We start from the raw sequence: 27659 nt of genomic DNA, 5'->3' as shown, positions 1-27659 counted from the left end.
TTAAAACTCCAAATTCAAATACATGGAGGTGGTGAGTCTGTAACCACCACTGTACAAAAACATATAAAACAATCATTTGAAGCATTACAGTTACTGTCAATACACAATTATAATGACACAGTTATAGTTGAAATACACCACCTTTAAAATTTACAAACAATAACTGACACTGAATATTTAGGGGAAATTTATTAGGCCTTGTTATGGCACAGTGTACATCAGCGGGTATGACATAGAAGGGACTCCAAAGTTTATTTAAGGGGACAGTCTTGACTGAGTGTAAATTATGTTTTAAACTTTATGTTGTTGTATGTTTGTGTGTAGTCCTTCGAATCAGAGGTAAAATCGAGCTGCTAAAGCAGCAAAAACACAAGAGCACCTCAGTGTTGGTGCTGTTCTATGTTCCTTAAACCAGAAAATTCACATTACAAAAAAAAGTATGAACACGAGTTAACGCTGGCAACATGTTTGGTTGTGCCCAGATTACAGCATATATATGGCTCTTTATCACAAATCCTGCTGAGTATTAATAAACAAATAAAAAGCAAAAACAAAAAAACCTTCAAGATGACTTGAGTAATCACCTTTTTCAAAAACTTCACATATCAGAGACACCTGCACTCTAGCTTTGAGTACAGGTACTTCATATGAACTGTTAGTGACACAAAATGTAGAGAAAACATACAAGTGAGTTTAAAGTAACACAACATGTTTCTATTCACAGATGGGCTCTCCCGAGTTGCTGGGTTGACTAGCGCTATACAAGTGCAAGTACATGGGCTTCAAAAAGTGCTTTATCCATAAACAAGTGACATGTTACAGAGAATGTACAACTTTTACAGAAATGATATGAAATCAAACATAAAAATACAAAAAGAAAATGTACAATCATGATTGTATTTCCTTGACTTGCTCAGCTTTTGCAAATAGATGCTGCATGAAAGTAACTGCAGTACTTGACAGATTTTACCTATTCCATAATGCATGCAGCCTTTAAGTACACCCAACAGGTTTTCCATAGCAAGAAAATATATTCTTTTATTTTTTATAAAAGATAAGTAAAAAAAAAGCAGCATATTTTTTTAAATGTAACTTAGAGCAAAGATAGTCAATGTGGAGACTTTGGTAAACAAAACGTATTGCTGACGCATATGTACAGCATATGCACGAATGGTTTATCACATATTACAGCAAATTTCTATTAATGCAGCCTAACAGGTTATGGAAGCCATACATGTGCATTACTGTGCATGAGCCACAGCACCGCCATCACAGGTATAAACTGCATATGTACCATAAGCTGCCAGCTGGATACATGATACATGATCTGTACTGCACACAGCAACAAGTTTTCTCTATTTTGCAGAGGACCTATGCATACTCATCTTCATCAACAGCAGTATCATATTTTTTGTTGCACAAAGGTTTCAAGCTTTATGATAATCCGTGCGGTACATTCCATCACTCTCATCGCAACCTCAGATGTGTATCTGTCATTGGGAATCTGTGGGAATGGCAGGAGATCGGGGTAGCGAGTTCTCAGGCTGTCCACACCATATCCTTCCAGGATCTGAACGTCACTGGCAAGGCCTGTGAGCTGGGAGCTGTACTCTTCCACTTTCTGAGCTAGAGCAGTAGGCTTTACATCTTTGTCTGACTTTCCTCTGACAGCATAATCAGCAGCGATCAGTGCAAGCTTTGTGGCCAGGTAGCACTTGAAACAAACCCACTCATTAGCATTCTTATGAAGGTCATTGCGAGCAGCGGAGTAATTCGCTCTGGCTTGCCTCAGCCACCTGCGGGCTTCCACAGGGTTTCCAACTGTCTTGAAGGTTGGGGGCACAAAGAAACGATGCGAGTGTGATGAACTTGCATAACCTGTATAATGTTCCCTGAACTGTTGCCTTTCTGATTTGTGACTAGTTGCTTCTTGGTTCCACGATGAATAAAACCTTTGAAATGAGAACTTCTCTGACTGGAAGCGAGCTGATGATGCAGTGTAGGATCTTCTGGAAGTCCTGTCTGTATTTTGTTGATCAGCCAAAGACTGCTTCTCCATCCTGTTTATCTCATTCTGTAAGTGCTTGAAGACTTCTGTGGCAATGTCCAGATTTTCTGCATTTTTGTCCGGATGCCATTTGAGATACAGTCTTCGGATGATCTTTTTTCTTTCCGTCTCAGGAAGCTTCCAAGCTTGTTCAACTACTAAGGTCACTTCTTTGAGAATCTCAGGCAATGCCTGAAGTTTGATCTTTTTTGGAGACTGTTTCTGGGGAGGGGGTCGCACATTTTCTTTGCCAGCAAATAGAGGAGGGACCATTCGCAGACCAGATGAATGACTGTCTGTGCTTGTAGGAGTTGATGGGGTACATGTGTCTCGCACATGGGTGCTTTCATCTTGTCTTGAGAACTTGTACAAGTCGAGGGAACTAACTATTTTGTACTCACTATAACCAATGTCAATCTGGAAGCATTTCCCAAGAAAACTTGTGTTTTCCTCCTCTTCTCTTTCAACTTCTTGAACAATGATGGCGTATGTATAGGTAGGCTGATATGACCCGTATATGTCTCCACCCTCAGAGTCTACAAGATAACCCACATACTCCCCTGGATAGAATACATTCATTGGATCCATGAGCAGTGTGTGATGTATCTCAGCTGGTATTGGGGTTCCAGGGAGGGGTAGCTCAAGCTGTGAAGGTTCTGTTGAGTCATATTTAACGCCAAGGTTGTCCAGCTTCTCTGTGATTCTGTAGATGTCATTACAGCCCAACATGGCAATCAGGTAGGATGTGTCGGAAATCAAATTGTCTGTAGCAGACTTCAGTGTCATGGCAAGCGCCAAAAGAAAGTTAATGTCTTTGCTGTCTGAATGCTGGATGTAGAGGTGAATCACAGCTGTCCCATATCTTTTGAGGAAGGCTAGTGTTTCGCTGCGACTGTGTGGGATGGGGCTACATCCTTTCACTCTCAAAGTTGTCTGAAGTTTCTCGAAACAGGACACTTTGAGTCCTTCACAAAGTGCTTTGCAGAGACGTATGGCTTTTTCTTCATTCACAAGGTATGCATTATCATTCTCGTGTTTCATTATTCTGATCAGTCCTGTGATAAACTGTTCTGATGAGAGCAACAGCTGAAGGCGACCTTGTAGTGAGCAAAGGGCCCCAAACTGGCACATTTTTGGAGAGTCCTCATCAAGTTGCTCTTCAAGAATGCTACTCAGCAGTCTAGGCCTTAGCTTCTGCGGAAGTAGCATGATCAGCTTTGTGTGGAAGGCGTGATCTTTGCCCAGATAACACTGACTCATATCCACAAGCATCTGAACCCCAACGTTACCCTGAATTCTGCTCTTGTAGTGTGGTGCATCATCAAACACCAAGATATTAGATTTGGCTAATCTACCATCATGGCTTGGCAGGTAAAATGTCAAATCTCTTAGATCATCAAGGTCTTTGCGAATTTCCACTGGATCATTATGAAGAGACTTGAACAGTCCAGAAACAACCCTTTTCACAGTTCTCATTTCATTTGGGTCAAGCTGCTTTCCCTCTGAATTTCTGTAAATTCGCCACAGCACTTCAACATACTGTCTGGTTGACACAACGTCTTCCGTGCCAAGAAGTTTGAACAACTGATGAAAGGTACCGAGTTCTAGAGGTAGTTTGTACAAGTAGGGTTTGAAGTCAGATTCATTGTCCAAATTAATGACCACTTCCTCAGGTTTTAGCAGTTTCCAGCCATCTTCCACCATAACAAAAGCCACACCACGGAGCTGGTAACGGAAATCTCTTTTATCTGCATTGAGGAACTCATATGTGGATCTTAAAACTTTGTTCCTTGTTTTTACCATTTCATCATCAGGACTGGATATGTTGCAGATGTTCTTACAGTTGCTTATAACTTTTTCCAGAGGTGGGTCCAAGTTGACGCCTAGCATGTTTAGCACTTGGTCAAGTTGTTCCTGCCCCGTGAGAGTACTCCCTTCCTGGTCCTTTATACTCGAAGGTGTAGCTTTCTCAGGTAGTATTGGACATGATGTCCAAAGCAAGTGAATAATTTCTGTTTGCTTGAATTTGGGATTCACTTGGGACCCACTGAAGCGTATCAGAGGAAGTGTTCCACTCATCTCTTGGTACTGAGAATGAAGTTTGATGAGTTCTTTGGGTGCTCTCTCAGGGCACAGAAAGGGTATCATTGAGAGCTCTTTGAGAAATGTACCCTGAAACAGGTCCACCCTCTCTCTGAAAATGTGGTTCAAGAGAACATCCACAATGGTTTGCACTTTTTCCTTAGTCCAGCTCTCCGTTTGCGCTTTGATGCTGACCTCTTTTGCAAACTGAAGAACTTGCTGCTGTAACACTTCATGCTTGAGACCAATATTTCTCAAAAAGCTTATCCATGATGTGAGCAACAATGTCCCATTCTTGGGTTTTGACACTTGCTCTACTTTTTTAAAAAACTCAGTAGGTATGAATGACTTTGCAGGTAGCATAACTTCAAAAACTTTCACTGTCTCATCATAGAAAAACTTTGTTGGCCTGATTCTGTTTGAGTAGTCATAGATGAATGACAATTCCTTCAGTTTCTCATACAGCTGATCTTTCATCTCACAAGGTTCTTCCATTGACAAAAGCCTCTCCTTCAGATAGACAATGTGTTCAACTTTGGCATCATAGGAAAGACTCTCAAACTTTGGCAGAAGATGCTCAAGATAGATTTCTAAGTCATCAATTGGCATACAGCCAAGGAAGGTGTACAACTCTTTGAGCTGTGGACAATCAGCAAGAAATGCAAAGGAGTTTGTGTGGGCCCATTTGTCTATGTCCGCAGGAGGGATGCTTTTCGCAAGGACATAGTTTGCCCCATAGTTTGCAATGCTGATATATCTCCCGCTAACTGATTTAAAGCATGGGAGGAGTTTTAGGCTCTGTGCATCTTGTTGTGTAAGGTTAGCCAAGTTGCAGTTGAAATACAACAGAAGAGCTTCAAAGTCCTTGTCAGTCAGGTTTCCTGATTTGAATGCAGATGTCTGAATCATGTACTCTACAGCTCTCAGAACACTTGATGGATTTTCAATGTTTGCCGTGTATTGTGTCAGAAAAGGTATGAGCTGACTCTCTTTGACACAAATTTTGTTCACTGCAAGTTGAATGCACCCTGCTTTCATCAGGGTATGAAAAACTTTGTCATTTTGGCCATGTGGAAATATGGCAATGTTCATCAGGCTCAGCGGTAGAAGTACGTCATGCTCTGGAACAACCAGCTTTTCTCTGGCCATGAATTTGATCCCAGGTAGCAAAGCCCAGTCTTTCAGAATCTCAAGCACTGTGTCGAAGCTGGGTTTAATGTCCATCTGATCCTCCTTAACAGCAATATTCTCGCTGATGAAGTTCCACACATTCTTTAGCCATGATTCACTTGCAAAGGTGTCTCTCCATTTCACAGGGATCTTTGATCGATACTCTCTTGGAAGAACAGACCCTAGTAGCTCCCCAAAGCTGCTGATGTCAAAGACTTTTGTAACTCCTGCATTCAACAGGATGTTGCTGTACCTGATGTACAATGTGTTCATGAACATTTCTTTCCTGGATGATATCAGTTCATGATGTGCTGTCAGGAACTTTGGCCTCTTTGAATCAAACACCTGAAGCATATTGTCCATTGTTATCAACAGAGGCAAACCCTCTATTTTGACTTCATTCTCCTCTATATCTTTCAAACAGTAGTCCACTAAAAGCTTCAAGTTATGAACTAGCTTATAGTTTGACTGCTGGAGGCGGCAGGGGAGTTTTCCAACATGACAAGATGTATCCGGTGATGAGAAAGTATAAAGAAAGTTGCGGACATCACTTGGTGTAGCATAACTGACTGGAATTCCTGCATCTTCCAAACAGAAGTAGAGATTTGCAGTCTCATCACAACTGTGAATCAGGTTGAAACCAATATCAAGAAGCAAGGTTTTCAGCCTGTAGACATTTTCAGCCACAGACTTTCTTGAAGTTAGGTTGTACTCTGTGTTTTTCAAATGCTGAAGTTCATCTTGTAGCAGGTTATCAAAAAAGGCTCTGCCTTTGTTTGCGGTGGATGTATTCACCCATGAAATATAAATGACAGAGTGCATCTCAGAGTTGTCCATATGTGCTGCTCTGACAACAGGAAGCAGACGTTTCAGGTCAGCATGGATACAGCTGTATACTGCTTTAACCAGGCAGTACCAATCTGGCTGTATATCAAGTCTGTTGGCTGGGAAGAAGAACAGATATTTCCGCAGAGTATCTTTAACAACATGAAGTGGTGTTCCTTGGACTATAGTCATGGTAGGATCTGGACCTGGGAAGTAACGACGCTTGAGCTGAATCAGCAGTTCCACACAGGCTGGCGCTATCAGTGATGTCATCAGATTGTTATTCCAGTCACTCCTCACCCCGACTCCATTGTCATCTCTCCACAGGTTTCTTCTAGCAGAGTCTAGGGCAAAATGTCCATTGACATGAAAGGGTAAGCCAGTCTCGAGTGAAAGAGGGAGAAAGCAGAAGGCTCTGTGGGGTTTTTTGTAGTTGTGACTTACACATGCAGCTACCCCTCCACGTGGAAACAGAGTGATGTCTTCATTTTTATGAGCTGAGATCACACTTTTGGAAACATTTTCGATGTTAGGGAAGCCAGATCTGTTGCAGATCATCCATGTAGTCAGATTACCCTCAGTATCCTCTATGTCCATTGTGTAGGTAATCTGCTGGACTGGGATAGCAGTGAGCGGCTTCTTTTTGGTCACACTGTCAATGACAGAGGCATGAAACTGTTTGCGTTTCAGTCGGTCACCATCTGTTATTTTGGCTGTCACAGAGTAGAGTACTTTTAGTTCACCACATGCATGATCAATAGTACATATTGATATTTTCTCCATGTGGTTAAGAAACATCAAAAGCTCTGCACCATCAGTTTTTAGCTTATCCAGGAGGTTTTGTACCATCCTGTCAGATGCAGGGACAGAACTGATCTCCGATGTCTTTGCCATCTCTGTAGAGCGGATGGGGAAACGGAACATTGTGCTGCGTTCCAACTTAAAATGAGCTCCCAAGTAAAGATTAAGAACGTCTGAAAACTGAGATCTGAAGTCGGAGTCCAAGTCTCGAAACATTCTTCCAGGACTCACGGATGTGGACCCAGGTGCATACCGTGCATGTGGATCAAATATACAAAGAATGTCATTGTTAGAGATGAAAGAGGGACAGTCAGTTATGTGATAGACAGAGTTGAATCCTATGCCATATTGACCAGTTTTTCCTGGATTGGCCTCTTTAGTTCCCCTTCCAAGATTCTGTATACCTCTGATATCATCCTCTGTGAATGGCTGATTGTTATATACACAGAGGGCCGGGCCTTGCATCGGGATCCATTTATCATCAAATATCCGGTCCGTGGGGTGTGTCCTTGGATCAAAAACAAAGTAAATTTCTGTGGCTTTGGCATCATCTGCATTTTGAAGCAGCTCTTTCAGCATTTCTTTTTCTGATGGGTAAGCATTGAGAATGCTTTTAATTCGGCTTGTGAGCTTTTCTTTTTGTCCAAACTCACTCCCAAGTGTGGTGAAGCAGACATTCGAGGCATATCTTTCCAATGCTTTGTGACGCTTTGGGACTGCTCCTAACTTCACAGCAACCTCTCTTGGAATATCCCCGTGACAGTATTTCACCGTAGAGTCTCTAACTTTGATCCATGGGCAGTCATTGTAGCATAAGGATTTTGATGGCTGCAGCGTTAGATTGGAGTCAGGTAACAGAATCTCACCATAATTTGCTTGGCAGTATTCTTGGTTCTTGTCTCGTATTAAGCTCCATATTCCTTCACTAATAATTCTGCGACACAGTTGGAAATTTTCTTCACTGAGTGCCTTTCGTCCACATTCTTGCTTCATAGTTTCAAGAACTGCTGAGAAATCTTCCACTTTGAAGCTGGGTTGTACCCCAACACTTTCAAAAAGCTCACGACAGCTGTTTCTGTACTTGTTGGGGAGCTGGTAAAGATGTGGCGCTGCATCAAAATTCAGGTGGAAAGCAACTTTGGAAGGACTGACATACGTGTTCTCCACCAGGATGGAGCTGAAGACTTTCAGTTCCTCAGTTATTTGATCTTTTGCGCTTTCATCCTGAAGCATTTCCTCATGAAGATACTTATAGCAGGCATTTGTTATGTTTTCCTGATACAGAGTTACACCATCAAATGCCTGAGAGAGCTTCTTTAGTTGACTGATGACTAGTCCAACCGAGGGTTTCCTTATTAGACCAAGACAGTCTTTCACAGCCAGTGAGATTGCACCACAACCTTTAAAGGATGGGGAATTCTCATTCAGGATTGGCTTCATCAGGCACACTGTGTCCTGATGCTCAGTTGTGAAGAGCTCTCTAGCAGAGAACATTGTTGTTGGGGAAAAGTTGTTCCCATGCCACGGTAGAGAGAATCCTGCAGGCCTTGTCAAGAATGGAAAAAACTTAATGTCCTGTAGCTTCTCCAAATGCTCAGCTGTTCCTTCATCTTTCATCTTCAGCTTCTCATCAATGAGACTAAGTAGTATGCTGCTACGAAAGCATGCGGCTGTATGATCATTTTCATTAAGATCCGTGACAGAATGAGCACGCTCAATCAGATCCTCCCATGACAGATCATCTTTTACCATGCCTAACTGCACTAGCTTCACTAAACATACAGGGTTTACATAGTCTTTAGAAGTCCCTTCAGGAAATCTTCCATCATCAGTATTGTACAGTTTAGCAACTCTCCCCTCTGGGTGAATAAGTTTTGAAGGTAAAACTAGTTCCTTATTGGGGCCAGAGCATGGGATACAGGGCGTAACCCTGAGGATTGATGCAAAATCCTCTAGTTTCTCATTCAAAACATAACGCATTAGGGGATCCCGAAGCTCTTTGTCAATTTCCTGGATGTGTGGGAAAAAGACATCTGAAAAGAACTGCTTCTCTGTCAGGGTGTTTTCCATCAGCTTTCCTTTACATCCAGCATCATCAAATCCTTCCTTCACCCAGTCAGGCAGCTCAACAGCACAGAGATTTTGTGAGCCACTCTTTTTGAGGTATTTCAAGAAAATCTTGAAAGCAGCAGGTCCAATGTCTGACCTACAGAGTAAAGCATCATCAAGGAATCTGACATATTTGATAGACACCCAAGTTTTTCCATCTGAGAAAACTCTCGCATGCTCACTGTCACCTCCTTTGGCTATTTCTTGGTAGACACCCTGGCTGATCAGTGTGAAGTCATCATGTACCAAACTTGGATCTGGCCAAGCTGCATAGTAGTTGTACTTGAGTAGTTCTTCACTTTCAGCCATTGAACGCAGCATTGTGAGAGCTGCCAAATACGCTTGGACAATGACATGTCTCATGAATATGGAATTCCACTGTCCTTTGGTGTCAGTCTTCCAAATCTCTTTGCGGTTTGATGTCACAGCAAAGCAGCCATTAATATGGACCGGAAGACCTGTTTTGATCCTGAGAGGTAAGTAACAAAACACCTCTCCAATTGGTGTTGCATTTATCTTCACTGTCCATTTCCGATTCTCCTCCTCTGAGAGAAGAACAGCCACCCCTCCACAAGGCACTAGTCCTAGTCTTTTTCCACTATCACTAAGGGAAAACTTGAGTGCCTCATTTGCATCCATGCATGAGCAAATGAGCCAGTTGGTTACCTCGACTGCCTTCTGGGGCATTTCATCTGTGAGTCTTCTTGTCTGAACACCTTTAGCAGCCATCTCAAAGTACTGGTTGGGATCTTCCTCTGAACCTCGGAACAATGGGGAGTGGAGATCAACAATGCGCTTGAACACATTGTGAAACTCCTCCACCATAACACGTATGATGCAACCAGACTTGGGGACATCAGAAGGTACCCTGCTGGTGCTTGCTGCTTTCTTCATAATCTTTGCTGCAGATTTTAGGATACTTAGAGGTCCATATGAAGCTTTGGATGACCACACGCTTTTGTTGATTATGACGACGTCTTGTGCTCCTGCTGGATTTGGTTCCTCATATTTCAGGTATTTCAAGACCATGCTTCCAACATGCTGAGTGAACAGAATGAATCTGTGGCCACATATGCTGAACTCATCAACAAGAGAATAGATATCTGTAGTATTGTAGTACAGACTACTGATTTCACTTACTGATGCTTCCTGCTCTGTTCTGAATGGAAGTCTGAACAGTGTACCGTTGTATTTGTATGGCGAGTCCTGAACTAAAGGAAGCTGGCAGTTGAAGACATTAATGAAAGGTTTGAACTGATTGGGGAATTTTCTCAACCTCTTCTGTTGTTTGTTCCAGTTGATTTTGATCCCTGGATTAGACCTGTCTCTGATGTGCTTGCTGATGTGATTGATGTTCGGATCAAACATGATCATAAACTCTCTGCTCATTATGATAGGGATATCTGTAACATGATAAACAGAGTTGAAACCCAAGCCAAACTTGCCAACTTTGTCTGCTTCACACCTTTTCACTGATCCACCTAACCTTGTGATGTTCAGAAAGTCTGTGTCTGAGAATACAGCGTTATTGAAAGACCACAAGGCGGGCCCGTGGCAAACAATCATGCCGGGGTCAAGGAGATTCTCTCGAATGTCAGTGTTTTTTCTCATGTCAATGAGGAAACTGCACTCTGTTGCACTTGCATCGTCAGCATTCTGAAGCAGCTCTTTGAAAATGTCTGCTACAGATGGATATTCCTCCAAGATATTTTTTATTCTCACTGTTAAAGGTTCTTGTTGGCCGGACTGTTCAAAGCCAAGATTCTCTGGGTTTATCAACCGTGTGCTCAAACATGGGACCTTCAGCCACTCTGCAGTTTTCATAGGAATGTCATCATGGACCAATATAATTGGCTCTGAAGCATCTTCAAGTAAGTCGTTCAAATCGTCAACTTTGATGTCACAGTAGGTGCATTCATGGATGGGCTTCATTGCCAACCTGTTTGGGTCCTTGTAACAAAGAATGGGCACATGCATGTTCGTATCTACAGGTATCTGATTGTTGTATAGCCATCTCAGGATGTTGATCAAAAGTAGAATATCATGTTTGCTTTCCTCCTTGGTTATCTCTCCTTCACATCTTTGTCGAATGGTGGCAATGACTTTGAACACATGGTCTGGGACAACCTCTTCAACTGAACCACAAAACTTAAAAAGCTTGTGAAACTTCCTAATTGTCTTGGGCAGAGAGTAGAGGTAAGGCTGCAAGTCTAAATCAGGGAGCGGTTTTAGGACTGTCTGGCTTGGTGATGAGAACGTCTTCCCTGTCCACACCCAATCAAAAGGCAGTGATTTCATTGCTTCTCTTGCATCCTCAAGATGAGCCTGCATAAAGCCATAAATCTCGAACAAGATCTGCTGGAACTGATACCAATCCTCTGTGGTGAATGCCTGAGATTTATGCCAGTCATTCACTGCTTTCAAGTGTTGCAATACTTGATCCACCTGTGGCTCTATAGTCAGTTTCAGTGCCTTCTTCATACCTGCAGATGTGTGTTCAACCAGTGGCACTGAAGATCCCACCAGCACTGCATGGGATATTTCACACATTTCGGACAAAGAGCAGATATGGTAAGTATCTCCAACCCAAGCAAGGGATTTAGGGTAAGTTAGTGGTCTGTCTTTACAGACAGGTGCCCATTTCAGTTTAAGCAAAGATGTCTGAGCATCAGTTGATTTTACCAGCTTGGTCTGTTTGTTAAGTATTTGCAGCAGTGTTTTTGCCTTTTTAACTATTAAGTCCCAGTTAGGTTCCTCACTGCTTTGCAACTCCTCTATTTTCTTTGCCACACAAAGTACATCTTTTTCACTGAGCTGCACTTCATTTCTTAGTCCCAGTTGCCTGAGTGAATGAAGGATATCTGGAGATGATGTGAATATATTTGTGGGAAACCTAGTTTTCTCTTCCATGAAGAACAGATGTTGCAGAATCTCTAGCTCGGGATCAAAAAGATCCGAGGCTTTGACTGACTTTCCACAAGGCAACTGAATGAATTTAAGTGCAGTAAGCCATCCAATCACGGATGAGTTTTCATTCTTTAGAAAAGCCAGATGTTTAAGAGCCCACAGCATGATTTGAGTTGTTTCATCTGTTGTGTAGTACCCTCTCTCAATATCCTGAATAATCATCTTCAAACATTCTGTTGTTTTCACTTGTTCAACATTTAGCATCTTGATGAGGCGGATAGATTCCTCATCAGAACAAGCAACAAGATTTTCATTTAACTTCACATCTGGTGGGTACTTGGCTCTGTGATGTAAAGCTCTGGCTCCTCTCAGTGACATGAATGCTGAGGTACCTTTATAGCCGGTACCCACTTTCTCAAAGATGGAAAGGTCAAGCAGGATATGCTTCTCCTTCTCTGTAATGTCAGACAGCCCCGCAAGAAAGTTTCTGAGCGTAATCTTCTCTTTGACTGAGAAAGAAGAGACTTGGCCTGATAATCGTTGGGTTGACATTCTACTCATAATTTGCAGAAGCATACCGGGAGAGCATGGGTGAATGTAATTTTTAAGCAGAGGGTGTTGCAAAGACGAATCCAGCTTTTTTATCACTACTCCTCCGAGCTTTTCTATGATGTCAAGAAGGTTTCCAGAAAGTGGCGCCTCTTCCTCATCCACAAGGATAATGGGGGATGGAGTTTTGAGACGAAGAAGCTCAACTATGTCTGTGCTTTCCTCAAGTGGCACAAGTGGGATCAAAGGCATGTCTTCAAAAGTATTTAGGTCATCAGCAAAATATATATAGAGATGCTTCCAAACCATCTTCAGCCAGGAAACTGTAGGATGCTTCAACTCGCCATTCCCTGGTTCCCACTGGACTTTAAAGTCTCTAGTTGGCCAGGCTGTTGCTAGGATCTCCTTGATGAGTCGAGCTGAACGTTCAGGGTTCAGCACTTGTAACTGAGTGCAGGGTCTACCTGTTATGATAACAATGACATTTTGAAATTAGCACAAGTTCTTATTACAGACTGAAAAATTAAAGTCAGACTGACAGGTTAGGTTTGTTCTTGTTATTGCAAGATGCAGGAACAACAGCTGTAAAAGGCTCTTCTGTATTTACAGCTCAGACAAATGATGTAATGTAATTTTTTTAAGCATTGTAAGCCATGCAAACCTGCCCTGTGGGCGGTTTTTGCCAGGCCTGCAGCACTTGTTTGTTTCACTCGTGTTAAAACACAGACATGTATGTTAATTGATCACGTAATTCTTTTTATCATCATTATATCACTGTATAAACTCAGATGCCAAATACAGCTGTTCATAAACACCAAACAAATGAATAATAAATGCATATATTTTTGCATATATTTTTTTCTTCTTTGCAAGCTACATATTAATTGTATAATTAATATATATATATATTAAAATAATAAGTGATTAATTAAAGGCACTATTAGTGTCACTGTTTGATGAACAGTTATTTACAGATATGCATGACAACACATTCCAGTGACTCCAAAGTGCCACTGCACTAAAAATTGTTCAGCAAAATGTATTTACAAACAACAACGTACACATAATGTCACCATTCATTTTGAGATCAGCTACTACACATAATATATACAATTTGTGAAGATTTGAGTGTTACAGTATAAAAATTCCTAAAAGCTATATAGATGTTGATAATCCTGGCACCCTTGACACTTTATATAGTAAGTTTCATCCAGCTTGATTAATGCATCTAGGAGGAGTTAGGGAACAGACATACATACATATGCTACAGTCAATATAGTAAGACATTATAGTCATGCCAATCTGAACCCAGTCTCATCATTCCACTGCATGGAAATATTTTTCCAAGACACTAGCAACTAATAACATGACACTGCAATCCATAAAATGCAACATGTGGCACTACAGGCATCCGGTACAAAATAAGTGTTTGAATGTTTTTCGTTTTTAAACAGAATTTACAGTCACACATTAGTTCGGGTTAATGACAATAAGGTTGCACACTTTGAAAGACCTACCCGAGCATCCCCACAGAAACTGTTGCACTGTAAAATGTAAGAGATGTGGGATGATTTTTACTGTTTCTCTCTTATTTATATTTTAAAATAAAGTGGTTAACAATTCAGCTGATCATTTTCAGTAAAATGCAGGTATTACAAATAACCACTGACACCTTTCAGTCAACATTAAGAACTCACCCTCATAAAGGGGTAAGGCCAGGGTTTGGAGGCAGAGTTAAGATTTCTATTTAAAACCGGAGTCTAGAAAGTTAGTTGAAAGCAAATAAAAAGGAAATGTTATTTAGGAGGAAGACAGTAAGTGGTTAGTTCTGAGTTGTTGCAGCTATTTTTAATTGGAGTATTCTCTGTGCCTTCCATTTCGGGCTCTTTTACTCAGCATATTCCCTCTGCCTGGCTCATGACCCTCACGGTCATGACTGAGCATGGCACTCAGGATCTGCTCTTGTGGACTGAGTGGAATGTGTGGCACAAAAACAACTCATCCATGAATCAGTATGCTCACTTTCTCTGTCATTTTCTGTCTCTCTCTCTCCTAAATGTTCTATCAGCCTATCAGCAGGGTACCGGATTTAATGCCCCACTGGCACTGCTGAGAGTACAACAGGCCAGTGTTACAACATAACTGCTGAACCCACATAACCCACATGTTTATCACAGGACTGCAACAGTTTTCTCTTTGAGATATAGGCCAACTAAAAACATTTACCTGATACTCTAAATCAAAATGATATAATAAAATAAATCATACTTTACAAAGCGCTGCAAGCTGCCCTTAAAAGACCTTGAATCTAATTGTAGATTTAGTTCCTTTTAAGATTACAGAATAAAAATCTGTCAAAAATGTTTAACATTATCAGACTTTCTGCTGGGATAAAAGATGTTTATGAGAGGAAATAATATTACCTCTAGATTTGGCAGCTTTCTTTAAACTATCCATCACTGAAGGCTTGATACTCTCCAATATGAATCGATGTTCCAGTCCTGGATACAAAGACCTTAAGATAAAGAGGGGAAAAAAGGTGGTAAATGTTACAAATGAATCTAGATTTTAATTTCCATATGCATAGCTCCATCTACGTGGAAGCAGTTTGTATAATGGTAAGCACTTTCTTCTAAAAACTGACAAGAAGCTATCAAACACCAGATTTATTTACTTGCACTGTGCATGTAATTCAATTTGCTTTTTTAATCTGAATTATTGTCTCATTTTTCAAAGGCACCAGCAATGGTCATTAGCTAATCATGCAATTAGCCAAAGCGGTCTGTCAATATTTCTGAACAAATCTGCATCTGCTTTTCCAATGTGGAAATTTCTTACCTCACATCTAGACCCTGAAAACAGCAGTCATCTTACTTAAAGCCATATACCATGAACCAAACTGTTTATAGAAATATATTTAAAACTAATGCTTGACAGAAAATTTGTCAAGTATGAGGAACAGATTCTTTGTCCATGAAAAAAAGTGTGGAGTTTATGATAAGATATGTAAAATAAATATTATTTTCTCCTGTTAAAATCTATTCAGGAGTAAAATAATCATATTAATAGGAGAACTGGGGCAAAAAGAATGCTGAAGCTCAGACATAAAAAGAAAGCATCTGCCTCTATCTATACCTGGGGTACTCTTCAGATGCAATATAAATGGAATCCTTTTCAGTGACAGAGGATGAAAATGCTATGAATGTCTCATCTTGGAGTGGCAGGAGCTCAAGTCCTATAAGGTCACTGTAATTAGCATCTCCGAGGGCAAACTCCAGCAGCAGCAGCTTCTCCTGTGAGGGACCTTTGTGTTTGCTCTTCCTGATCACCTGCCGCAGCAACGACGGAGTCACCTTCCTCACTTCAGTGGACTGGCTCACGTAGGCAGCCAAGACAAAGTCCACTGCAGAAGGCACCTTTGCCACCTGCATTCCTGAGCTTTGGAGGTAGTTGATCACAGTCTCTGAAATGTCATCATCTGTGTCCAGCTCTGAAAACACAGTCTGGTCCACCCTCATCCAGCTCTCGCTTAGGGAATAGATTACTTGGTGCTGCAACAATTCATCAAACAGTGGCTGGAGAATGGGTTTCCAGCGGGACTTGACCCACTTAGGGTCTGGCCAAGCCCTATAGGTTCCTCTAGGGGACAATGGAAAGTCTTGGTCCTTTTTTGTCTGTACCCTTTTGATAGTCTCAATTATGAGAGTAAAGTAAGCCCTCGGGATGACAGTAATTATAAGAAGCTCATTCCACAAGGCAGCTGGATCCCTCCACTGGTCCACTTCCCGCCACTTAATACTCCTGCGGTTGTCTGTGAGGCCAAAGAAGCCGCTGACGTGAACTGGAAGCCCCGTCTCGCTCTCTTCTCCAGGAGGAAGAGGAAGAAAACAAAAGGCTCGTCCTGAGAAACCAGATGTGGCACCTTGGTCCTCTCTGTTAAACAGAGTAAGAGGCAGGGCAATGCCAATGGTAGGCATGAACTTCAAATCATCTGCCAGAGAGTCCAACTCAGCACACATCCCTCTTCCCCCAACTCCATTACACACCAGCCATGTCATCCTCTGAGTCTCTTTAGCTGTTTCATCCTGAGTCTCTATGTTGACCTGGTAAGTGACGCACGTGATGGTAGCGCTGGGAACGCCATTGCTGTAGCTGTCTATAGCCTGTCCCAATGTCTTCAGTGCATTTGGTCTTTCTAGCTTATCATCAGCATTCTCCATTGCTGTAACCTGAAACAACATGCGCTCTGTACCATCAGACTCGCGCACGTGCAAGGAGATCTTCTGCACACTCTTAAGGAAGAGGAGCACCGTGTCTGCGTCAGCTTTGAAAGACTCAAAGAGCTCCAAAACTTTTTCCTTGTTGTAAATGTTGCCACTGAGCTGAGATGGTTTCATGCGGAGTGGGAAGCGAAACAGAGTTCCGGGAAAGTGGCCATCCTGAATGGTTTGCTCAGAACTCCCAAACATCCCAAAGTAAGGAGCAAACTGGTCAGCTAGTTCTGTGATCTCCTTAATGTCCGACTTCAAGTTCCAACACTGGCCTGACTCATTCACGCCAAACAGGGTCTGATGAGGGTCCAGCATGGCAATCTGGTCTCCGCTGAATATACTGGGAACATCTGAAACATACATATGAACAACAAAATTAAAGCTCACAATGTTAACAGGTTACATTTAGGTCAGCACATCGGTGTGGTTTCGAGCACCATCGCCTCACAGCAAAAAGTTTGAGTTTGAAACTGATGGTCAACTGGCATATTTCTGTGTGGAGTTTGCAGAGGTTTTTGCAGGTGTTAGGGTTTCTCCCACAGTCTGAAGGCATGCATGTTAGGTTAACAGGTCATCCAGATTCAGTTTTGCTGTCAGTATGAATGGTCATTCCTCTGTAGTATGACCAGGCAGGGTGTACCATGCCTCTTGCCCAATGTCGAGTGGGATAGGTTCACACAAACTTACATATAGAAGTAGATGTATATTTGGGGCCTTAATTTAACAATATTAAAAAAGGTATCATTTAGTTTATTTGTTCTAAACATTTCATAAAATGTTATTATTTAATGGTAATGCTTAGACATTTCAGTAATGCATTTAGTGACATTTTTTTGCAGGCTTTAATATCAGTGGAAGATTTTCTGGAGGTAATGACCTCTGATTTGATTCTACTGTGATTTTATAGATCCCCAAATTACTGTTTGTACTGCTGCTGAGTATAAATTTGGTTGTGGTCAAACTCTGGAATAGGATGTTACTTATATGAAAATACATGTAAACAATTATATAGAAAATGGCTTATCCTCCTAGGTTCCAAACACTGACTCTACATGAGAAAACAAGACATTTAATATTTGGCTATATAAATAATGCTTTGAGTTTGTACCTGTAATATGGTACACAGAATTAAAGCCGATCCCAAATCGTCCAACTTTTAAAGGATCTTCTCTCTTCCTGCTCCTCGCAATCTCCTGAATCCCATTCCAGTCCTCCACAGTGAACACCGCATCATTGTAGACATACAGTGCTGTTCCTGCGAGACAGCACGAACACGACCATGTTAGGAAAAACTCCAAAAACAAATGTGCTTCATGTAAAGCGAGTGAGTGAAGATACTGCATTTTCTTTAACTAAACTGTTGCCTCTCTTTGCAGAGAAGTCAGAGCAACAGAACAGCTGCTAAACATACTTAACCAGGACAGATTCTTGCCAGCAGAGCTTGAAGGTTTGCCCTCTAATTAAAGAGCAGTGTCACTGATTACCGGGCTACGCTGCTGGGGTTATCTAGTTACTGACTGCTAACCTTGATGCTGAGCCATGTCAGGTGACCACAGCGACTCCACTCCATACTCTGTCTCATCATACATGAACTTGACTTCTGTGGCTCCAGCATCCTCAGCATTTTGAATCAGCTCCTTAAAAATAAAACAGAGCAAAGGTAAGCACATATGAAGGCAGGGCTTTTAGAATGAAATTACACTCAGACATCAGCTTTTATCTAAAAAGCCTGGCCATAAAATTAAGGCTTTATTAGAGTAGATAGCCCCATTTGGGACTTACCATGGAAAAAGTGCAACCATATATGGTAATGGTCCTGAGGCTAGCAAGTTAAAGCCAAAATAAAAATATGACCTTTTTTTCTGTGCAAAGTTGGCATATTTTCTCATTCCAAATCCTTTTTTTTTTTTTTTAGCTTGCAAGCAGCCTTCCCAGGGAAGAATATCTGCAATAACAGACTGTTGATTTAAACTCATAAAATATTACCAGACCGCAGCGCTATAAATAATAACTAGACTTTGTTTTGTTTTTGTATCAATAACCAGGTAGCCAACAACCACAAAAAGACCAGGAGAGTTTTAAAATACAGTCATAAATGTATAACTCCAACATAACCTTTGTATGATAATTAAGTTTAATATGTAGTCAATAAAAACATGAAAAAACAAAAAAGCATGGTCCTTACCTTCAGTATCTGTCCACCTTCAGGGTATCTCCTCAGGATATCTTTCAAAAATTCTACTAGTGGAGGTGTTGTCTGCCCGAACCTCCCTGTAAAGACACGCGAGGTAAGATGCGTTTTTACAATGACTGATTTATTGCAGCGATGTGCAGGTTTTCACACTACCTCCTCCTTTTAGGCCTTGTCCCTCCAGGGCAATGGATACTTCTGGGCTTCCAGCAGGCACCAAGGTGCCGATTTGCACACTGTTATCCAGCTGTGGAGGATTGATGTAAAGAAAGAGCTTAATTTCATGTACAGCAAGAACGCATTATACTAAAAACAAAAAAATAGTGTGGTCAGATGACACGAAAACAAAAATCCTTACAAAGTTCCTCGGTGAATCAAAGTGAAATTGTTTTAGAGGGCAATAACTGCATGAATACTGTGAAGGGTTTCAATAACTTCATCTATAAATGGTTTTATTACTCACTGCACTCATAAAACTGCTTGAAAGATAACTAGAAATCTAATTTAATGAGACCTAATAATAGACTTCTAGTCTTCAGTCTCTCACCACAGATACTGTTAAATCATTCAGGGTCAGGATTATTACACATTAGACAGCCTTTTCCTGGTGCGCGTTTCAGAATCAATGCAGCAGGGAGCCAGAGCCGGTACAACGCCTGCCTCTGCTGCTTGTGTGAGGCTCTTCAAGGTGACTCTGTGGCCCACTGCACTCAGCAGTCCTCGCACAGCAACATGCTCTCTGGCAAACCAAGCCCTCTTAGTCACCGTCTTAATCACAGTCACTGCAGTGTACAAGTATCATTATAAAACTTTGAGTTTTTTTGTGACATAGATTAGAGCAATATGATTCTTACCACAAATATGCGGTGACGGAGCTCAACTCACAGAGGAAAATGAAGCTTTGTGGATTTACTAACTATTATTAGAGGAACCGTGAAGAAAAATTGTAGTGGTTGTAATTAATACATATTTTTTCTTATCTCTCAAATCCACCATATTTAGCACTTATAATCCATATATAAACATTTAATAATTGTATATAACAACTATTATGTAGTAGTAAGCAGACAGTTTTCATCACTAATGCTAATAAACTTCATGTCTCACCGATATATAGTGGCTATTACAATAGTTTCAAGTCTTCTATCTCGTATTTGGCTGCTTGGATTGAAGGTTTATGTCATAACCTAGGGGGAGGGTCTGCGTGTGTGTGTGTCTGTATACATGTGTGTTTGTCCTGCGGGCCACAGCGGAGGTTCCGGTGTCTCCGCCTCCCTAGGGCGGAGATCACCACACCTGCTACGGATCAAGTCATCAGGCAGGGTCTTTTTTAAGCTGCCAGCAGACCATCACTCTTCGCTGGATCATTGACTACTTCTCAGTTAGTACCGGCTCTCTGGTGTGACTCTCGCTTTCGTGGATGTATATTACTTACCTGCTCTTCGTGTTCGCTCCTTTTTCAGATCCCCGTGTCAGTTCCTGCTCGTCCTTTCGGAAACCCCGGCTTTTCGTCAACCCGCCGCTCCACGCCGTACCACAGCTGGCCCCTCACCACCTGGGAATTCCTTCAGCCTCTCGACCCGCTTCAGCCGCCTCCCCCCTCGCCTTCCTGGACCCCCTTGTCTTTGCACCTCTATCAATCACTGTAAATAAACTTGCACCTTGCTTTCATCAGCCACCGCTTGTGTGTCCTCTTCCTCCTCGAGTCTTGACAGAATGATCCAGCCAAAACCGGACACCGCGGACGCTGATCCGGTTCATCGGGCCCTGGCTATTCAAGAGGAAACCCTCCAGCGTCACGACCATATGCTCCGTCTGGTTTCCAGTCAGCTGGGCGCAGCCACCCAACAGCTCGCCGATCTCCGAGGTATGTTGGAATCCACCATGTCATCCGCTACGCCCCGTCACCAGGATTTATCCCCTCCGCCGACAGATCCGCCGGCTGGTTTGGCTTCCGCGACCGAGCCCGCCGTAGCGTTGGAGAAAGCCCTGCCCATCCCGGAGGTGTTCCGCGGTGAGTTAGGGAAATGTGGAGGTTTCCTCACCCAATGTTCCCTCGTTTTCCGGCAACAGAGAAATGCCTACGCTTCTGATTGTGCAAAGATTGGTTTTATGGTCAATCTGTTCCGCGGTAGAGCATTAGAGTGGGGGCACGCTGTGTTACGGGGAAACCCCGATCTGTCTTTCCCTGCGTTCTTGTCTCGATTTAAGGAGGTGTTTGATAAAGGCACCAGCCCTGAATCCGCATCCCAGAAGTTGCTCAGCCTGCGGCAGGGACAACAGAGCATGGCGGATTTCTCCGTGGATTTCCGGATCCTCGCGGAGGAGGCCGGCTGGGAGGAAAAGGCGCTCAGGGGAGTATTCCTGAACAATATTAATGATGATCTCAAGTATGAACTTGCCACTAGGGATTTGCCTCAGTCCTTGGAGGCCGTGATTTCATTGTGTATCCATGTAGATGACCGCCTGAGAGCACGACGGACTCCGAGGAACTACAACTCCCAGCATGCCCCTCGCCGGGCGGTTTCCGCGGACCGGAGGAGCCTCCTAGCGGACGACAGCTCGGCTACGGCGCCCCCTTGCGACGCGGAGGAGCAACCCATGCAACTCGGCCGCGCACGGCTGTCTCTCTCTGAGCGACGACGGAGATGGGAGGCGGGGGAGTGCATCTACTGTGGCAAAAAGGGCCACTACATCGCGTCATGCCCTGTTTGCCCAAAAGACCGCGCCCGTCAGTAATGGTGGGGATACTGGCGGGTCAAGCTAACGCATGCTCCTCCCTGCCCAGATTCACGCTTCAGACAAGGATAAATCTTCCATCAGGCAGTCACACAGTCTTGGCACTCCTCGATTCCGGAGCTGAGAAAAATCTCATGGACCGTGCCCTCGCCCAGCAGTGGGGTGTTCCTTCCACAGCGCTACCCACGCCTCTCCTGGTCTCCGCTCTGGACGGCGCCAAGCTTTCTGAAATCACTCACAAGACCCAACCGCTTTCTGTGACTCTGTCGGGTAATCACTCTGAACGGCTCTCCTTTTACCTGTTTGACTCTGCACAGACGCCCATCGTCCTCGGCTTTCCCTGGTTGCAACTGCACAATCCACAGATTAACTGGGCGAATCGCAGCATCTCGGGTTGGAGTGAGCGGTGCCACCAGCGCTGCCTCAGATCCGCAACTCCCTCTCTCCCTCGGTCCACCGATTTGGGGGAGGGGACCCCACCTGACCTGTCCGGCGTCCCCTCGATCTATCACGACCTCGCTGAAGTATTCAATAAGGACCGGGCTGTTTCCCTGCCTCCCCACCGGCCTTACGACTGCGCCATCGACCTCATCCCGGGGGCGTCCTACCCCTCCAGCCGCCTCTACAGCATCTCTCCGCAGGAACGAGATGCCATGGAAAAATATATCACCGAAGCTCGGGCGTCCGGTCTGATTCGACCCTCCACCTCTCCCATGGGCGCGGGGTTTTTCTTCGTGGCCAAGAAGGACAAGACCCTCCGGCCCTGTATTGACTACCGCGGTCTGAACGAAATCACTGTGCGCAACAAATATCCTTTGCCACTTCTCACCTCTGCCTTTGAGCTCCTGCAGGGGGCAGCCATCTTCACCAAACTGGATCTCCGGAACGCTTACCATCTCGTCCGGATCCGGCAGGGAGACGAGTGGAAGACTGCCTTCAACACTCACCTCGGCCACTTCGAGTATCTTGTCATGCCCTTCGGCCTAACCAACGCGCCAGCTGTGTTCCAGGCCCTCGTAAACGACATACTCCGGGACTTCATCAATCATTTTGTGTTTGTCTATCTCGATGATATTTTGATCTTCTCATCCTCATTACAGGAGCATCAGGGACATGTGCGGCAGGTGTTGCAGCGGTTACTGGAGAATCGTCTGTTCGTGAAGGGGGAGAAGTGCGAGTTTCATGTGGAGTCCACGGCGTTCTTGGGATACATTATTGGTAAAGGGCAGATCAAGGCGGACCCAGTTAAGGTACAAGCGGTCCTGGATTGGCCCGAGCCAGCGGATCGGAAACAGCTGCAGCGTTTTCTGGGCTTCGCCAATTTCTACCGCCGCTTCATTAAAGATTACAGCTCCATCACCCATGCTCTGACCTCTCTCACCTCTCCCAAGATTCCTTTCAGATGGACCCCCGCCGCTGCAGAGGCTTTCGCGCTCCTGAAGGGTCGGTTTGCCTCCGCACCCATCCTCATCCAACCTGACCTATCCAACTCATTCGTCGTGGAGGTGGACGCGTCCGACGTGGGGGTAGGGGCAGTGTTGTCCCAACAGTCCATGGGTAGCCTCCGACCCTGCGCCTTCTTCTCTCGCCGCCTCTCCCCGGCAGAACGGAATTACGACGTAGGGGACCGGGAGCTGCTGGCCATCAAACTAGCCTTGGAGGAATGGCGGCACTGGCTGGAGGGCGCGACGCATCCCTTCTTGGTCTGGACTGATCACAAGAACCTGGCCTATCTGCGAACCGCCAGACGTTTGAAACCCCGGCAGGCCGGGTGGGCCTTGTTTTTTACCCGATTTAACTTTACTATCTCTTATAGACCTGGGTCACGGAATGTCAAGCCCGACGCTCTGTCCCGACAGTTCAGCTCCACGGACTCCTCCTCGCAGCCAGAGTTTGTCTTGCCTCCCTCTTGCGTCATTGGAGCCATCACCTGGGAGATCGAATCCGCCATTCAGGCAGCTCTACGGACTGAACCAGATCCTGGGACGGGACCCCCCAACCGCCTTTATGTTCCCTCTCGAGTGCGAAGCCGCGTACTGCAATGGGGACACGCAGCCAAATTCACGTGCCATCCCGGGGCCAATCGCACTGTGGCCTTCCTCCAGCGTTATTTCTGGTGGCCTACATTGATTAAGGATACCCGTGAGTACGTGGCAGCATGCAGCATTTGTGCACAAAATAAACCTTCTCTGTCACCTCCATCAGGTCTCCTCCGGCCCTTACCCACCCCTAAGCGACCATGGTCTCACATAGCTCTGGACTTCGTCACAGGACTTCCTCCCTCTGAAGGAAACACCGTGGTCCTGACCATTATCGACCGGTTTTCCAAGGCCACCCACTTCGTTGCGCTACCCAAGCTCCCCTCCGCCTTGGAGACGGCCCGGCTTCTCACCACCCACGTTTTTCGGCTCCATGGGATTCCTGAAGACATCGTGTCGGATCGGGGGCCCCAGTTCACATCTCAGGTCTGGAAGGAGTTCTGTACATCTCTCGGAGCCAAGGTGAGCCTCTCCTCTGGTTATCATCCCCAGACAAATGGGCAGACGGAACGGGCCAACCAGGAGTTGGAGGCAGCATTACGATGCGTGGCGTCCACCAATCAGGCCACCTGGAGTTCCCACTTGGCGTGGGTTGAGTATGCACATAACTCTCTCTCCTCCTCCGCCACAGGGGTGTCCCCCTTCGAGGCCTCCTTGGGTTTCCAACCGCCACTCCTCCCTGCCATCGAGGAGGATCTCACCATTCCCTCCGTCCAGCATCACCTTCGCCGCTGTCGCCGGCTATGGAGGTCCACCCGCGCAGCTCTGCTTCGGACGAAGGAGCAAAACAAACGCGTCGCTGATCGCCATCGGACCCCTGCGCCGGACTACCAACCAGGCCAAAAGGTATGGCTCTCCACGAAAAACGTTCCAGTCCGTGCCGAGTCTAGGAAACTGGCCCCCACCTTCCTGGGGCCCTTCGAGATCGACTCCATCGTTAACCCTGTGTCTGTCCGCCTCAAACTCCCTCGTACCATGCGCATCCATAACGTCTTCCATGTCTCCCAACTTAAGCCTGTTGCCACCAGTCCTTTGTGCCCTCCAGCTGCCTCACCTCCTCCTGCCCGTTTTCTCGATGGCCAGCGGATCTACACCGTCCGTCGCATTATGGACGCCCGCCGTCGGGGGCGGGGTTATCAGTTCTTGGTGGACTGGGAGGGCTACGGTCCCGAAGAGCGATCCTGGGTGTCCCGAGCTAACATTCTGGATGCGGCCATGGTGCGGGAGTTCCGGCGGCGCCATCCCGAGAAGTTTCGGTCGCCGGGAGGCTCCCGTTGAGGAGGGGGTACTGTCATAACCTAGGGGGAGGGTCTGCGTGTGTGTGTGTCTGTATACATGTGTGTTTGTCCTGCGGGCCACAGCGGAGGTTCCGGTGTCTCCGCCTCCCTAGGGCGGAGATCACCACACCTGCTACGGATCAAGTCATCAGGCAGGGTCTTTTTTAAGCTGCCAGCAGACCATCACTCTTCGCTGGATCATTGACTACTTCTCAGTTAGTACCGGCTCTCTGGTGTGACTCTCGCTTTCGTGGATGTATATTACTTACCTGCTCTTCGTGTTCGCTCCTTTTTCAGATCCCCGTGTCAGTTCCTGCTCGTCCTTTCGGAAACCCCGGCTTTTCGTCAACCCGCCGCTCCACGCCGTACCACAGCTGGCCCCTCACCACCTGGGAATTCCTTCAGCCTCTCGACCCGCTTCAGCCGCCTCCCCCCTCGCCTTCCTGGACCCCCTTGTCTTTGCACCTCTATCAATCACTGTAAATAAACTTGCACCTTGCTTTCATCAGCCACCGCTTGTGTGTCCTCTTCCTCCTCGAGTCTTGACAGTTTAATTTTATTTGAGAGCACCCATGGCCAGGCATTTACAATGAAGATTGCTCTAGAGACTCAACGAGAACAAGGCAAGCCTGCCTTAAAGTGCACAGTGTCTGGCACAGTGCCTCTTCCATCACACTGCTGCAGATTTAATAGCATCAGGAGAACAGCAATGCAACTTCAAATATAGGCTTACATCCGAAGGGCACAAGGAAAATTACTTTTCTCTTATTGTTTCCCAGGAAACACTTCATGTAACAAAAGTCCAGGCACAGCACAATTCACGACTTTATGACTTTTACTTTAAACTGACCCTGCAGTGTATGTGGTAGCTTGTAGGTGTGGCTTGCAGCTAATTTCTGCATATGACATCGGGGGGGGGGGCTGCCAAGTGCTGCACACCATCTGGTGCTTTCCATCAGCTGAGGCCCAAGACATGGGGCCAACTGCACTCCTGTTAGTAGTATAAGTCACTGAGTGAACTAACACAAACTACCACACCAGAGTCACACTGTACATTTATCTGCCAACAAATCTACAGTTTTATTAATTAGATTAGATTATGTTAGTGTTGTTAATTAGATTAACCGATCTAATTAATAACACTAACACATCTGTTTATTAGTAAGTAAGATTTTTATAGCACGGAATATAATTAACGTACAATCACAGACCATTCATTTATATAACTGTACAAAAATATTTGCATACAATTTAATAATCCTGTCCTTAACACTGTATACAGTGTGATATTTCTAACTCTGGGAAATTAAATAAGCTTTTGTTTAACACAGCACTTTTATTTGAATCCCTTTTCCCTCTGTGTGCTAAGAATGCATTAACTTTAGTATTGTTCAATACACTGTGATGAAGAGGTGCCGAGTCATGCTGTCTGCAGTATGAGTGAGATCATTTGGCAGCAGTCAGTGGAGCTGATACTGTGTTTAGGATTACACTGCATAACTCTCACTGTAAGAATTACAGACACGAACATAGATAGATAGATAGACAGATAGATAGATAGATAGATAGATAGATAGATAGATAGATAGATAGATAGATAGACAGACAGACAGACAGACAGACAGATAGACAGACAGATAGATAGATAGACAGACAGACAGACAGACAGATAGATAGACAGACAGACAGACAGACAGACAGACAGACAGACAGACAGACAGACAGATAGAAAGATAGACAGACAGACAGACAGATAGACAGATAGACAGACAGACAGACAGATAGACAGACAGACAGATAGACAGACAGACAGATAGACAGAAAGACAGATAGACAGATAGACAGACAGACAGACAGATAGACAGATAGACAGACAGACAGACAGACAGACAGATAGACAGATAGATAGACAGACAGACAGATAGATAGATAGATAGATAGATAGATAGATAGATAGATAGATAGATAGATAGATAGATAGATAGATAGATAGATAGATAGATAGACCAGTCACAAGATCAATAACACTACAAGACCTCAAGTAATTGCTAACAGAAATAACTAATTACACCACGAGAGAAACTCCCGGCACTTCTAACAATGAAGGCCCTGTTAACAGTTTAAATGAGTGTCACAGCATTTGTCCTGCAGTTACTGCACAGGGTCATTAAAACAAAGCAGTCTTGTGGTGTTCATAATTATCTAATATAAGAGAGAGAAGCCTCATTTCTTCCTCGTGTCTTTGTGCAGTGACATTACTAAAATGTACAAAAAACCCCCAAAAAGCATTACTTCACTACTTTGTATTCAAGTATTTAATTAGACTCAAAATACAAGAACTTCCACAATGATAAACAAAGTGATAGACTTGCCAATTGTTGTAGGTCATGTGCATTTTGTTTTGCTGTGATCATAGTGTGGCATGGTCAAAGTTGTTGAAAATGTGCATTTTTATTTTTTTTTTGTACATGTCAGTTTTCTTTGTATTCTTCTGTTACAAAACAACAAACAGAAAAATAACACTCACCATTCTCCCATTGTGAATCAGTCGTTGCTCTCTCACTGGGAGGTTTGTCTCCTCGTACAGCAACTGTTTGACATCTTGAATAGATGTGAACGGAGAGACCCGGTAGGACCTCAGGCCAATGCACT

General features: G+C 44.2%; 1 protein-coding gene across 1 annotated transcript; it reads right to left on the bottom strand.

The window, feature by feature from the left end:
• Positions 1-122: 122 nt before the first annotated feature.
• sacs (sacsin molecular chaperone) lies at positions 123-27659 on the bottom strand. Its single transcript, XM_030744158.1, has 8 exons — positions 27535-27659; positions 19109-19199; positions 18947-19032; positions 18287-18398; positions 17870-18016; positions 15626-17111; positions 14914-15005; positions 123-12954 (listed from the first exon to the last, which is right to left on the bottom strand). The coding sequence occupies exons 1-8, from the start codon at positions 27535-27537 to the stop codon at positions 1403-1405; spliced, it is 13569 nt and encodes a 4522-aa protein (XP_030600018.1). The 5' UTR covers positions 27538-27659; the 3' UTR covers positions 123-1402.

The sequence above is a fragment of the Archocentrus centrarchus genome, chromosome 13 (genome assembly GCF_007364275.1).
Source record: "Archocentrus centrarchus isolate MPI-CPG fArcCen1 chromosome 13, fArcCen1, whole genome shotgun sequence".
NCBI classification, from domain to species: domain Eukaryota; kingdom Metazoa; phylum Chordata; class Actinopteri; order Cichliformes; family Cichlidae; genus Archocentrus; species Archocentrus centrarchus.
This window is presented reverse-complemented; position numbering and strand designations above follow the sequence as displayed.